This window comes from Cordyceps javanica, chromosome 3, assembly GCF_051103115.1.
Source record: "Cordyceps javanica chromosome 3, complete sequence".
Lineage (NCBI taxonomy): Eukaryota > Fungi > Ascomycota > Sordariomycetes > Hypocreales > Cordycipitaceae > Cordyceps > Cordyceps javanica.
The window spans coordinates 555382-570335 of NC_139297.1; the positions used below are offsets into that span (position 1 = coordinate 555382).

Consider the following 14954-nt stretch of genomic DNA (forward strand, 5'->3'; position numbering starts at 1 on the left):
TCCCACCCAGCCCCTGCTAACATCCATCGACTTTGGCCATGGCAACCGAGCCAGCTCGTCCCCCGGATCGACCACTGCGACCCCTGCCACCTCTGGCGTGGCGCTACACAGTATCCGTACCCAGTAGTTACCCGGAGGAGCTTTATTTCTGGGTCTCCTCGTATGCCCTGCGTCAGAATCAGTCAACAAAGGTGCTCTGGGGCTGCTGGCCAGGTCTTGCTTATTATTAGCTTCAAGCGGCGCCTTTCCGTTTTCCGGCTGGTGCCAACTCCTGGCTCGATCCCCACTTTGAACCCGCCTTACCTCGAAGCAGCCTGGCAGCCAGCGAGGACAACCCGAGCCTACGGAGGACAATATGTGCCAGCCAGCCTGCCTGCCAAGGTACATAGACAGGTAGCCACAGCCTACCACTCACCACACCCGTACCTTACTTGGTCACCTAACCTTAACCCGATACGCCCTGCAGGCAAAAACCACCGACACCCTATTCGTACCCCCCCAAAGCCTGGTTGCTTTCTCTGACGTCGGCTTTGCTTCTTTCCCATCTTTCCCATCCTTTTCCGACTCCCTCCTTCTCTCTGGCTGTTTCTCTCCATTATCCCTTGACGAGAGCCATGTTTCATCATTTTCTCCCTCAACACCCGCCTCCCGAAACCGTCTTCTTCTTCGCCCCCAAGAACCATACTCACTAATAATTCACGACATATACACCACAACCACCACAACCACAACTGCGTGCCACGCCCACCACCCGCTTTACAGACTTTACTTGGGACCTCCACCCTTGCTTGACTCGCCTCGACCTGCTGCGCTTCTCCAACCCATGGGCCCATTTCCTCCGCCCGTTTTCTGAATCCGAGTTTCCCTCCTTCTTTTCAAAACATTCACACAAACTCAGTCCGATAAAGTGTTGGCTGCTGAGATCGACATGTTCGCGTCCATATCTCGAGGACCCTGTCTGGGTCGCCTGGTCACGGCTTCGCTGCTTGTAGCTGGCCGCCTTGTCGATGCCGCCGGCTACAACCTGGACCTGAACTCGCAACGTGCGCATGACACCCGTCACCCAATATTTGCCCGCCGCTGACCATGAATCCTGCAGAATCCGTAAAAAGTACCGCCAAGAGCATCGCCGACGACATGCTTTCTTTTTACAACGGCAACAAACCTGGTGGCATACCGGGCCTGCTCCCCCCGCCATACTACTGTTCGTTGCTCTCCAAACCATGCTTGCCTGGCCTGCTGTTAATCAAGTCAACCAGGGTGGGAAGCCGGTGCCATGATGGGCGCCCTCATTGAATACTGGTATTACACAGGTGACGATGGGTATAACGACTTAATTTCCGAGGCCCTGCTCTTCCAGGTCGGCAACAACAGAGACTACATGCCAAACAACCAGACCCTGACCGAAGGCAACGACGATCAAGGCTTCTGGGGCCTCGCCGTCATGTCCGCCGCCGAGTACAACTTTCCTAATCCCCCAGCCGACAAGCCCCAGTGGCTCGAGCTCGCCCAGGCCGTCTTCAACACGCAAGCCGCCCGATGGGAGACGCAGGACTGTGGCGGAGGTTTGCGTTGGCAAATCTACCAATGGAACAAAGGTTACGATTACAAGGTGCGCACTCTTTCCTTTACGCATCTCACACGTCCGCCGCTGACACTCTTCTTTCAAGAATTCAATTTCTCAGGCCTGCTTCTTCGCTCTCGGCGCTCGACTGGCCCTCTACACCGGCAATCAAACCTATGCTGACTGGGCAGAAAAGACTTGGGATTGGATGTGGGCCACGGGGTTCATCAACCACGAAACGTACTACATCATCGACGGTGCTGCCATTGGCAACAACTGTACCGAATATAGCCCGTACCAGTTCTCCTACAACGCCGGCGGCTTCATTCTTGGTGCAGCCGCCATGTACAATCACACCGAATCCAGCGCCTGGAAATCGCGCCTCGACAATCTCATCAAAGGCTCTCAAGTCTTTTTCGTCGGCACCAACAAGGACATTATGTCCGAGGTGGCCTGCGAACCCGTTGACCGCTGCAACATTGACCAGCAATCATTCAAGGCCTACCTGTCCCGATGGCTCGCCGCCGCCACCCAGTGGGCGCCTCATACCTACAACACCATAATTCCGTACCTCAGGGCTTCTGCAAAGGCTGCCGTGAGCCAATGCGTCGGAGGTAGCAATGGCAGAATGTGTGGGCTGAAATGGGGAAACAACGACGGCAAGTACGACGGATCCACCGGTGTCGGTCAGCAGATGGCTGCCTTGGAAGTTCTTCTATCCACCTCCATAAAGAGCCGCAAAACCCCGCTGACGGCCGATACGGGAGGCACCAGCAAGGGCGATGTGAATGCGGGCTCCGGTGATATTGGTAGAAAGGATCCTGTCCCCAGCTTCTCCCCACCGACCTCGGCAATGAAAGCAGCCGCCGCATTCATCACTCTGGCCATCTTGACTGGCATTACCGGCGCCATCGCCTGGCTCCTGTTTGACGAGACTTCGGACCAGAAAATGATGAATCAAGTCAAGGACTCAATCGCCAACTTCAAGTCTACCGTCAAAGGCGAAGCGGCTGCAGGAGCCGGGGCGGGAGCCGGCATTCTGGGTGGTGCAGCCGGCCGTCGCCGTCGCTCTCCGGTGGACGAGAAGACCGGCCAAGTTGCGACCGACAACGGGAGCTCTCACAGCTCTCGCATCAGCGAAAAGCCCATTGAGAACATGCCTGTGACCGTTAATCGTGTGCGAAGCAACAGCAGCAATAGCACCCGCCGACAATCCAACATGCCCATCGGATGGCCACGAAATTCGGTGGCGCGTCCCGGGCCTGTCGGTCAGGCCGTAACGACTGACGACGCTGACCGCATTCAACCGGTCGACACGCACTGGAACAAGTAAAGCATCACTGCATTCCACGCTCTGACATGTGGACTTACTTGCGTTGCATTTTGGCGTTCTTGTTTCTTGGGCTTTGGCGCTTTGGCGTTTTGTGCATGGTGACATGCATTTTTATTGTAAAATATGGTATGCATTGAAATGCTGGTAAATAAACGGGGCTTATAGCGACATGTATTCATCTGGAGGTAGCCTCTGGTGGCAGCGGTGCTTTCTTGTACAAAAACTGCACATTTAGCGTTGAGATTATATACAAATTAGAGGAAACCTGTACAGGACAATGCCAAAGTCCTCTTTCACTTTGTCCACTGTGGGCTGTCCAGACCAACCTTTTACGCACTCCCATTCCCGAGCTTGCCCAAACGCATCCGTAACCAGCGCCGCTTCCCGTTGTCAAAACGCGTTAAACGAGCCGAGCGGCATGCCCCAGCTCCTGACAGCCTGCATTTCCACAAACCGCGCGAGCCTGCGCATCGTGTACTGCGCGCCTGCCAAGGACTCTGGCCGCCTCTCTACAACCGGCGCCACCTCATCCCTGGGCAGGCACTCGGCCCGCCGCGTGGGGTGTAGGCTGGTGGTGATTCAAGGGCGACTGGTACTCTCTTGATATATGCGGAGATGCTCGTTCCATCGAACGTCAAACTATGCGTCCATGCCAATCACTATTTTGAATGGCGAATTTTCAGTTGACGCAGCTCGTGCCCAGAGGGGCCTCCTTGGAGACCCTGGTGCGGTGCCCGGCGCTAGCATCCGGCTCGCCGTGTCTCTTTCACGGGCGGAGGTCCGGCCCGGCGCGCCCCACACACACACACACACACGCCCCGGCAAACCCGTTGTACACGACAAATAGCAACAACCTCTCTCTCTCTCTTACTGTTCCTCTCGTACGGCCTTGCGCTCCCCGTTCCTTCTTTACGATGGCTCCTGTGCGCGACACTTTTCTCTCTACATTCTTCTCACATTGATTCCCATATTTTCATTCTACAATGAGAAGCGAAGAAAATCGGCAAATGTCCAACAACGCTCCAGGGGAGAGCCGAACAAAAACCATCCCCGCCGCGCCGCAAGTCTTGCACGCCGTGCAAAAGGGCCAAGCGCGCCTGCGTGTCTTTGCTACGCACCGTGTCGTCGCAACCTGTCGTGCGACCACCCGATGCATCGCCGGGATCCCCTAGCACCAAAAGAGGGCGAATGCGACGCCGCACAGGGTTGACGTCGATGCTGAGCGAAGAGATTTGGGGAGGAGTGGAGGAACCCGGCCGCTTCGGACCGCCGGGGTGTCGCGGCCATTGCCGATACTGCGCCACGCTTTCACGATGCCCCCGGCTTAGGATGAGTTCGGTGAGCTGCTGGACGTGTTGCCGATGGATCCAGCAGTTAGGGGGTCTCTCTGTGCTGGGAGCTACAGACAAGGAGGACAGCTTCAAAGTTTTGGTGTCGGTGGTGGTGGTGGTGGTGTTGGTCTGGGGCGGGTACGACGTGCTGATGGGCATCAAACGACGGGCTCTGCCTGGAAAGTAGCGTCGCTTTTTTCCGCTGATGCTACCCTGGCAGCGGCCCAAAGTTTGGCCGTGGGCATGATCCGGACCGGCGCCCGCGCGCACCATGCTGGTGAAAGAAGCGGCTCGAGGACGCGCCGCCGTTGGTCCGCCACCGCGTGCTGCGCGCGGTCTGTGGTAGGCCCCCGCGGACCGGCCGACTTTCGCGCGCGTCTAGCGCGAGGGCCGCTGGTTCGCGGTGACGAATGCGAGGTCCTACCAGACGCTATATCAGGTGAGGGTCGACAATGTCGACGCCTTTTGGGCGCACGCATGTGAATCACGGCCCCTCATGGGTGCGTCGAGGAGACGGAGGGATGGTTCGCGGCCAAGGGGCGTTGGTTGAGGGACAAGGATCTGACGGCGACGGCGGACAATGATGTTTTGAGAGACGCTGGGCTGGCTACAAGTGTATAGCAAGAGGGAAAGGGGGTAAGGGGCCATTTGTATTTGTAAATGTGCATGTAGAGCTATATATATACATATCCTGGCATTTGTGGGATATGTGGTCCGGACCCCGGACATGGTTCGCCGGCGCCGTCACCTACTACTTCCTGACTCTTCCTCATATTGTTTGTTCACTTGCATATATGCCCTGCAGCCTGCAGCCATCGGGGCTTGCCTTTATCGAATCGTCATGAGCGCTGCATGCAACGATGCGCGGAACCAACCAGGTTTATTCCTCAAACCCAGGAGCAAGCCACACACGGCGTTACCTGATTTGGCACGCCAAATTGGTTACACAACACAATTTGACATCACAAAGAGTCGTGTGGACTACTTACTGCTACCAACGAGCAGAATTTTTCCCTTTTATTTTTTTTTTTGTATGATATTTGCCCGGTTTCCATCTTACGGCAAATCCTGTTTAAACTCACGACATATTCGTTGTTTGGAAAAAAAAAAGAAAAAAAAAAAGAACAACGTAAATAAAAACGACCCTTCCTCGAGAAGATGTTCCTGATGCACCAGCAGGATCTCCGGCCCGAGGCCGTCCTCGAGGCCGTCCTGTCCTTCCTCGACGGCGGCGGCTGCAACGCCACCTTTGAGGGCGAGTACGGCAACGACGACTACCGCGTCTTCCGGGTCAGCTTCTCGGACCTGCCGAGCGTCGTCCTGCGCGTCGAGCACCCCCGCCACGGGGAGGCGGCGCAGGCCATCCTGGACCGTGCCGAGTCGGAGCGGCGCATGTACGACCGGCTGGGCACCGTCGACTTTCACTGGTCCACGCGCCTCGTCGGCGCCAGCCTCTCCTTTGACAACCCCATCCGCTACCCGTTCCTGGTCCTCGACTTTGCCGGCGAGGACCGCCTGCGGTGGAGCGACGCGTCGCCGCCCGAGCCGGCGAGGGGGAACCTGCTGGCGCGCCTGGCGGGCATCCAGCTCCAGCTGATTCAACGCACCTTGGAGACGAGTACGTGAATGCTGCAGATGTCTTTTTTTCCTTTGCCTCTGCTTTTTTTCTTCTCGCCTTGTTATTAGACAAAAGAGAGAGAGAGAGAGAGAGAGAAAACGGGAAGAGAGGAAAAGGCAAACAGCAATGGACAAGAAAGAAAACACAGCTCAGAGACTGATGGCTCTTTTTTGTTCGCATTTCATTATAGGAGAAATGACGGCGTACGAGTACTTTGAAGAAAAGATTCAGCGCCGCCTTCAGCGCATCCGGCAAGGCAAACTTCCTGAACTCGTGGAGCAAGACGTGCTCGATCAATTGGCTCTGCTACCGCAAGTCCTCGGTGACGAGAAGGATAGCAGACAGTTTGCCATGGAGCATGGCAATCTCGGAGCGGGAAGCATCATCAGCGGCGATCAGTTCATCATTGAAGCGTACGGATCCCTCCCCCCCCCTCTCCCTCCCCACTCCCATTGTCATCACTACACCTCCCTCCTGATACATGCAAGGACGGGCTGACAGAAGTTTTTCAATTTCCAGAATCGTTGACTGGGGTTCCGCCGAGATGGTGCCGGTTGTGCAGGCGGCCCGGCTCCCGCCCTTACTGTGGTGCAGCGACTCGGCCGACGACAAGGACTCGGCCGAGGCCCCGAGCGCGGCGATGCTGCTCGACCGCGCCGCCTACGTGGCCGCCGTCGCGGCACTGGGCCCGGAAGCTGGCGACTCGCCGGACGCGGCGGCGGCCATGCGCCGCGCGCAGACGGGGCCCGGCGTCGGCTTCCGCACCCTCTTCCTCGAGTCCATCAAAAGCGAGAGCATGCTGACGTCCATGGCCGCTGCCGGCTGGACGCTGCCCTACTCGACGCTCCACGCCGAGGATTGAGAGAGACTCCCGCGCCGAGGGGAAGATCGGTGGGTGGGTTTGCCGGGAAACGACCTGCGATCGTGATTATTTGCCCCGTACATCTCTTGCTACGACTGCCATTGGTACCTCCACTATTGACTAATAGTACAACGAATATTGCTATAAATACCATTGCTACGACCAGTATTGACTACAACGAATATTGCTGTAAATACCTTTGCTACGACTCCTTTTGCTATTCACTTTTGCTACATATCCTTGCTACGACAGTTTGCTAGAGTATCAAATAGAAATCTATTAAACCATATAACTAAACACCGCCAGGTCTACGAGTCAAAAATTAAATCAGATTTTGAGAACGTGCTGATATTGTATGAGTGATGACTCCCAGTAACATTTTTCGTAGATTGAGTGTTAGCAGTACGTTGGTAGGCAACCATTTTGAATAATGTATTATCAGCAAGGTTGGCTCGGATGCTGGTCAATGACAGTTGGGAGACAAACTTATTCAACTTATGCGACTGTGAGGAGGGTGTTGCCATACCAGTACTCAAACTGACTCGCGTAAAACTCAGTTATATTGTCGCAGAAATCGCCAGGGTTATCTACTGGGTACGAGGCGAAAGTTTTACACGCTGCAGGCCCTTTTCAGGTATCTTTCATTTGAAGCAATCCATTGTTAACCGTACCACATTCTAACGGCACTCTTATTATTATTAAAAAACGGTTAGCAGCATCAAAATACATGCTTTGACATTGAATATACCTATCCTACTCCGTACCTAAAATAGTTTTATTTGACTTTTACGACTGTGAGGGAGATGTTGCTTCGCTCAAAATGAATCGCGTAAAACTCAGTTACGTGGTTGTGGAAGTCATCAAGGTTATCTACTGGTAGTCCATCCCAGCAAGCCCACGTAGAAACGAGGCCGAGACAGGGGTGACCCACCGGCCCGTACGTGCCCCCCATATGTCCACACTATTATCCAAGATTGCCAACGCCGACTATGATCATCTCATCTCTTCATCATGGCTTTTGAGCTCGCCCGAAGCGCACATCAGTCATCATGTCCATGAACCGGCTCAACACAGACACGCCGATGCGGCTGCGCGAGGGCTCGCTGCTGTCGCCCGTCGCGTACGACGACGACGCCGCATCCCTGCACTCGCGTAGCGATCAAGATTCCGACAGCGACGACGATCAGCTGCAGCAGGCCGCCCGCAACAGCCGCGAACTCCGCGCCCACGACCGCATCGTCCTGGTGGAGGAGGACGACATTGACCGCCTCGTCACCGACTCCCGCCGGAAGCAGGAGCGAGAGCGCCGCGGGTCCGGCCTCGCCGTGCCCAACCCCCTCAACCTTTTCCGCCGGCCCAGCCTGTCGGCCCTGTCCGTGTCCTCGGCCGCCAGCTCGACCGAGGACCTACGCGCCGAGAAGCGTAAGCGCCGACGGTCGCGCCGCCAGCGCAAAAGGGAGGCGTTGATGGAGCGCGCCGAGCACGGCGAGGACGGGGGCCTCATGTACGAGATGGAGGAGGGCGGCATGAAGGAGGGCAGCAGCACCGGCGATAGCAGCGACCGAGACGATAGCGACGAGATGGATCGACGGCATCTAGGGTTGATGGCGCAGGAGCATGTGCAGCGACGACGCAGCTGGAGGCGTTGGCTTCTGATCCATGCGCTGATTGCGATTGGCTTCACCATCCTCGTGCTCGTTGCCTGGAAACTGACCAAAGCAAATCGACATGGAGGTGCCGCTGTTAAAGATCGATTCGTCAGCAATGGTACGGCACTGTTTGGACCGACGACATTGGTCATCAGCTTGGACGGTTTTCGCGCCGACTTTCTGAGCCGCGGGCTGACACCGCGCTTAAACGCCTTCGTGAAAGAAGGCATCTCGCCAAAATACATGCTCCCGTCGTTTCCGTCGGTTACGTTCCCAAACCACTACACGTTGGCAACCGGCCTCTATCCCGAAGCACACGGTGTAGTAGGCAACACCTTCTGGGACCCCGACCTCAAGGCCGAGTTTTATTATACCGATCCCGAGCGCAGCTTGGATCCCAAGTGGTGGGGAGGCGAGCCGTTCTGGGTCACAGCGGAAAAGCAGGGCGTACGAAGTGCCGTCCACATGTGGCCTGGCAGCGAAGCTCGCATTCTCAACATTGCACCCAGTGTCTTGGATGCATACAATGGTAATGAGAAACTTGATAACAAAGTCACGAGAATCATGGAGTTCTTGGACATGCCCGGCAAGGAAGACGAGTCCGTCAAACCCGAGAGCTGGCGTCCTCAACTCATTGCCGCCTACGTGCCCGATGTCGATGCCGACGGACACAAGTACGGTCCCAACAGCACCGAAATTCGCACCACGATCCAAGCTGTGGATACGATGCTGGACAAGATCTTCCAGGGGTTGGAGGCGCGTAATCTTACCCACATTGTCAATGTCGTGGTCGTGTCGGATCATGGCATGGCTACAACGGATAGGACGCGGCTGCTGCAGCTTGAGGACTTGGTCGACACGAGCAAAATTGAACACGTAGACGGTTGGCCACTGATGGGGCTGCGACCCAAGAACCCCGAAGATACGCAATCACTGTACGATGGCCTGAAGCAAAAACAGAAGACGACCCCCAGCATCGAGGTGTACCTGCGAGATGTAGATATGCCTGAGCGCTACCACTTTGCCAAGAACGAGCGCATCGCGCCACTCTGGATTGTGCCCAAAACAGGCTGGGCTATTGTCAAAAAGGTCGATTTTGATCTTGCAACGGCCGCCGATGACGAGGTGTACCACCCGCGTGGTCTGCACGGCTACGACCACGAGCATCCGCTGATGAGGGCCATTTTCATCGCCAGAGGACCTGCATTCCCACACCCTGCGAACAGTAGGATGGAACCATTCCGTGAGTACTCACATGGTAGCAATGATAGCGTCGTGGAACTAACAGGATGACCAGAAAATATTGAGCTGTACAATCTGCTGTGCGACTCGGTCGGCATCACACCCCAGCCAAACAATGGCACTCTGAGGCTGCCGTTGAAACCCATCGGCACGCATACAGAAGAGGTAGTGGAGGAACAGGACCCTGCCCCGACGGAAGCCGTCACGGAAGCGCCATCATCCACCACAAGCACGCAGCCGACGAGCACGAGCATCAGCACGGCCGAGACATTGCCGTCTCCGACACCGGCTCAGGAGACTGAGGCGTCGGAAGCGCCACCCGGGGCAACCGAGCAGCCGGCAACCGACAGCGGAGACGACGGTGAGGAACCCGACGATGAGCAAGACCCTGGTCTCTTGGGCTCGATTGTGGGTGCTGTGGGGGATGCATGGGACTGGATTGGCAAGGTCTGGAATGACATTACCGGTGGCCCACAGTAGGGCGAAATCAACTGATGGAATATTCTCTTTTCTGAGCATGAAAAGGACACGGTACAGTGTATTTGATGGGAGTTTTGGGTGTCGCATTTTCTTTTTTCAAAGTAGCCTTTAGTTTTTCCTTCCCGTTTCTTTCGTCCTATAGACCAGCTCAGCGAAGTACTCTGTTTAGTTAATCCACACAGCGTGAATCCGTACAAGTAAAGGAGCTGTGCACGTGTCACACAATCTGAGAACAAGGCGAATAACTGGTGAAGGCGTGGCTTTAGCAGTTGCCAAAAGGAAGAAAAAAAAGCGAAACAGGTGCCAGCATGAAGCTCCCTTTCGCAGGCTGCCAGTGGAGAGGAGAAGAAGAAGTCGCACGGCTGTGCCGTCCGCCGGTAGTTGCCTGGGTACGACACCGCGATGAAGCTTTTCTGGCAAGACATTGGCAAATGGCTGCCCGCTCAAGCAACACCGTTCACAGTGATGTAATAGGCCGTGAGTAACAATTGCGAGAGAAAACCACCGCGCAATCGCCCTATAAATTACTGCTCTACACTGCTACGACCTCACTTTGAGTTTATGTAGATCCAGGCCACCGACCAAAGTCTCCACTAAAATTAATTGAATCTCGCCGCCAACGCGTCTCCCCAGGCCATCATCGCCGCCACCAACGCCCCGTGGCTACATCACGGCGGCGCTTGCACCCAACAAAAACCTTGCCTCACGCTTCGCCTGACAATTTTCAAAAAAAGGCCACCAGCCGCCTCGACCTCCCCTCCTTGAGACCATCCGCGCGGCCGAATTTCCGAAACCGCCTTTCGTTTCCGGTCCCCTTTGCCCTCCGAATCCTCGACAAAAACCTGCCCCTCTTTAGGCGCGAGAGGCATCATACACGGCCTTTTTTTTCTTGAAACATTTTCTGTGTCGGGCTCTCTTCGCTGTGCGCGTCACATCCTATACACACTTTTTTTGGGCGTGTGCGGCGTTGATCGCCGTGCACGACATGCGGCGCTCGGCAGCATGGCCAACCCGAGGTCGCAGCAAGTGATTACACTGCAGGAAGAGATTGGCTTCCAGAAGGCCATCCTGGCCTCGCTCGAGGGCGCGCAGGATGCGGTCTCTAAGAGGGCGCGCATCAACGCCAGACGAGAAATTCAGCTGCTCACGCAGAGGCTACAACAGGTGGGGGGTATGCGTGCAGTTTCTTCTTGTCATACTTGGGTTTCATTTGGCTCGCCGGCTGACAGTTCACGCTCCGACAGAGAGCCCGTCTCGCGGCTCCCAATCAATAGCTTCTCCAAGTGGTAAGTCGCCGGGTGGTACAGATGCTCTTGCGGGCTATTTATATACTGACAGGTACTCGGTGCAGTTCAAAGCGAGCGGACATCTCACACTCTGGCCGGCCCGCCCACCACGCCCATCAAGCTGCCAACGAGGAAGAGAGACTTTGCACATCGCGGCAGCCCTACGGGCCCGGACCTGTGTTCAAAATCACAAAAGACAACACCAATGACGAGCGCCCCAGACAGCGATTCCGCTCGCGCAATGGACGACATTCTCGACTCGGATAATCTAGAGGTTATTGACCTTACAGGGTGAGTAAACTCGCCTTCTCTAATGAAACCCATCTAACATGTTCTAGTGACGATCTTGCGGATGCCACAGGCTACATTGCCGCTCAGATGCGGCAGGAGAGTCTGGCCGCCCAAAGACAACGTGATCATGGGATGGCCGCAAGCCTCCATCGGCAGCAGGCATCTCAGCAGCCTCTGCGTCCCCTCGACGAGAGCCGAGATGCCCGGTCCGACCCGCTGCAGCGACTGATGCTGAACGCCCGAACGAACGGGGCCCCCAGCGCTGGCTTCCGTGACGAGGGCTCGAGAGGACTGAAAGTCGAGTACCCGGGCCACGAGAGCAGGTCTATTACTCCTGCGTCTAATACTCCTGCGAGGCCCAGCGGAAATTTGTCGCCATCCGCCGACACCGCTATCCGCTATAGACAGGAGAGCGAGCGGTACAGACTACAGAGTTTGCAGCAACTTCAAGGCGGGCATCAGGGCCGGCCCATGTTTCAAGCAAGTCAACCACAACCGCATCCCACCTTGCCTGGTGCCTTTCCCGGCTCCGAATTCAGTCCATTCTCTCCGTACGGCCCGGTACCCGCCCGACCACCACCCCATGTTCTTGGATCTACGACCAATGTTCTTGGATCTACAACTTGGCCCACTGGTCCCGGCGTGGGACCTGTTCCTACCATGAGGGACGTCATTAGTCGCAGCAGCCCGTTTTCGTATAGTTCTGCGGCGGCTGGGTTCGGATATCCACCGATGGCCGATCGTATGCGAAACTTTTTAGACTTGACTCAGAGCCAGGAGAAGATGAGCGACAAGGAGCTGGAAGACTTGCTAGCAAATATTCGTCCTGATGAAGAAATCCCGCTTGGAGAGCGCCAAGACAAAGTCGAGGGCCTCAAAGTGAACATCTACCATCACCAGCAACTCGCTCTCAAGTGGATGCAAGCCATGGAAGACGGTTCAAACAAGGGCGGTATCCTGGCAGACGACATGGGCCTGGGCAAGACAATCTCAGCGCTCGCATTGATGGTAACCAGACGTGCTACGACGCGGCCCAAGACGAATCTCATCATTGGTCCCCTGTCCCTGATTCGGCAGTGGGAAGATGAAATCTCCAGCAAGGTATCAACAGCCCATAAGATGTCTGTATTTGTCTACCATGGCAAGAAGGCCACCACAGATGAGCTTCTTACGTATGATGTAGTGTTGACTACGTATGGTACCATTGCTGCAGAACTCAAGAGACTGGAGCTATTCATGAAGCAGAATGTTGAAGCTGGGAGAAGTGCTGATTATACACACAATGAAACCGCGGTCAAGTTCCCTTTGCTACACCCCACCAAGGCCAAGTATCATCGTGTGATCCTTGACGAAGCTCAGTGCATCAAAAACAAAGAGACGCAAACCGCCAAGGCTTGTCACCGCCTGCGAGCGAACTACCGCTGGTGTCTTACTGGCACCCCGATGATGAATGGTGTGCTGGAGCTGTATTCGCTGCTTGCCTTTTTGCACATTCGGCCTTACTGCGCCTGGGATAGATTTCGTCAGCAATTTGGAGTTTTGTTTGGTAAAAAGGGAGATGAAAAAAGCGTCGCTATGACCAAGCTCCGGGCGCTTCTCAAAGCCATCATGCTCAGGCGAAAGAAGAACTCGATGTTGGATGGGAAACCTATCCTAACGCTGCCGACCAAGACTGAGCAGGTTGTATATGCGGAACTTTCCCCAGACGAGCGTGATTATTACAATCAGCTGGAAGTCAAGGCGCAAGTACAGTTCAGCAAGTACCTACGCGATGGCAGCATTGGCAGAAATTATTCCAATATTCTCGTGCTGCTGCTGCGACTTCGTCAGGCATGTTGCCACCCGCATCTCAATCTCGATGTCACTGACGCGGCGCCGGTGACTGAGGAGGAGGTTCTCGCTCTGGTAAAACAGCTGAATCCAAGTATCGTGGCGAGAATCAAGGCTGCCAACGGGTTCGAGTGTCCTATATGTTATGATGCCGTTCCTTCACCCCAGTTCTTCATTCCTTGTGGTCACGACAGCTGTAGTCAATGTCTGAGCCGCATCGTGGACAATGCAGCCTCGATGAATATTCAAGAAGGCCACGACAGCGATAAATGCAAGTGTCCCGTCTGCCGTGGGCCTTTTAACCCGAAACAATGCTTTTCCTTGGAAGCTTTCCAGAAAGTGCACATGCCCTCGGCGCTCAAGGCCGAGTTAGAGGACGAATTAGAAGATGGATCAGAAGACGGATCAGAAGACGGATCCGATATGGAGGCTATCGACGAGACCGATACTAGCGATAGAAGCATCGACGATAATGGTGATATTGTGGATGAGAAGGGTAATCTCTCTGGCTTCGTTGTCGACGACCATTTTTTCAGCGACTCTGATGATGCTATGGATACGAAGCCAGATGTGGCCAACATTAAGGACGAACCCGAGGCCGAAAGCTCGTCTACAAACTCCAAGGTCAAGCCCGAAGAAGATGAGGATGGAAAAGAGCAACTACGAAAAGCCATGATAAGGCTAGGCAAACGTGTGCAATCAGCGGATGATAATAAGCTCAAAAGAACCAAACTCACAACGAAAAAGAAGAAGCAGAAAAATAAAAAGACCAAGGGCAAAGAAAAGGAAAAAGTTATCAAAACAGATATTAAACCATCGATGCTGAAAGAGCTTCGCATCGAAGCCCGCAAGAGCCAAAAGGCGTACAAAAAGTACATGGACTATCTACGACAGAACTGGCTCCCCTCGGCCAAGGTCTCTGAATGCATCCGCTTGCTGAGAGAGGCCGAGAAGGACGGCCGCAAGTCGATTGTGTTTTCGCAGTGGACGCTCCTCCTCGACCTCATCGAAGTCGGACTCGAAGATGCGGGGTTCGAGAACAAGCCGCGGCGCTACGACGGCGGCATGTCGGGCGAGGAGCGCAACCACGTGGCCAAGGCCTTTCAGTCAGAGGCGCGCAGAGACGTGACCGTTCTGCTCGTCTCGCTGCGTGCTGGCAATGCTGGCCTCAACCTCACACGCGCCACGCGCGTCATCATCATGGATCCCTTCTGGAACCCCTACATCGAGATGCAGGCCGTCGACCGCGCCTACCGCATCGGCCAGACCCGGCCGGTCGAGGTCTTTCGCATCCTGACCAAGGACACGGTTGAGGACCGCATCGTAGAACTGAAAGACAAGAAGCAGGCCATCGTGGAGGCCGCCCTCGACGAGGCCGAGAGCGCCAAGATTGGCAGGCTCGGCGTCAGCGAGCTCAAGTTTCTGTTCAATAGACGGGATGACTAGTTCTTGCTGCTGCGTCTTCTTT

At 55.3% G+C, this 14954-nt stretch overlaps 4 protein-coding genes across 4 annotated transcripts; all 4 read left to right on the top strand.

The window, feature by feature from the left end:
- Positions 1-928: 928 nt before the first annotated feature.
- On the top strand, positions 929-2897 carry V2A60_004393 (glycosyl hydrolase family 76-domain-containing protein; the record flags this gene model as incomplete). The annotated part of the gene is made up of 4 exons (XM_083255713.1): positions 929-1043; positions 1100-1204; positions 1260-1612; positions 1686-2897. 4 exons carry the CDS (start codon positions 929-931, stop codon positions 2895-2897), a joined length of 1785 nt encoding a protein of 594 aa, XP_083111839.1.
- Positions 2898-5386: 2489 nt separating this feature from the next.
- On the top strand, positions 5387-6708 carry V2A60_004394 (uncharacterized protein; the record flags this gene model as incomplete). The annotated part of the gene is made up of 3 exons (XM_083255714.1): positions 5387-5846; positions 6037-6259; positions 6366-6708. 3 exons carry the CDS (start codon positions 5387-5389, stop codon positions 6706-6708), a joined length of 1026 nt encoding a protein of 341 aa, XP_083111840.1.
- A 1049-nt stretch (positions 6709-7757) lies between these two features.
- On the top strand, positions 7758-10079 carry V2A60_004395 (alkaline-phosphatase-like protein; the record flags this gene model as incomplete). The annotated part of the gene is made up of 2 exons (XM_083255715.1): positions 7758-9600; positions 9655-10079. 2 exons carry the CDS (start codon positions 7758-7760, stop codon positions 10077-10079), a joined length of 2268 nt encoding a protein of 755 aa, XP_083111841.1.
- Positions 10080-11081: 1002 nt separating this feature from the next.
- V2A60_004396 (SNF2 family N-terminal domain-containing protein) lies at positions 11082-14932 on the top strand (the record flags this gene model as incomplete). Its single annotated transcript, XM_083255716.1, has 4 exons — positions 11082-11250; positions 11324-11365; positions 11431-11656; positions 11704-14932. The coding sequence occupies 4 exons, from the start codon at positions 11082-11084 to the stop codon at positions 14930-14932; spliced, it is 3666 nt and encodes a 1221-aa protein (XP_083111842.1).
- Positions 14933-14954: the final 22 nt, after the last annotated feature.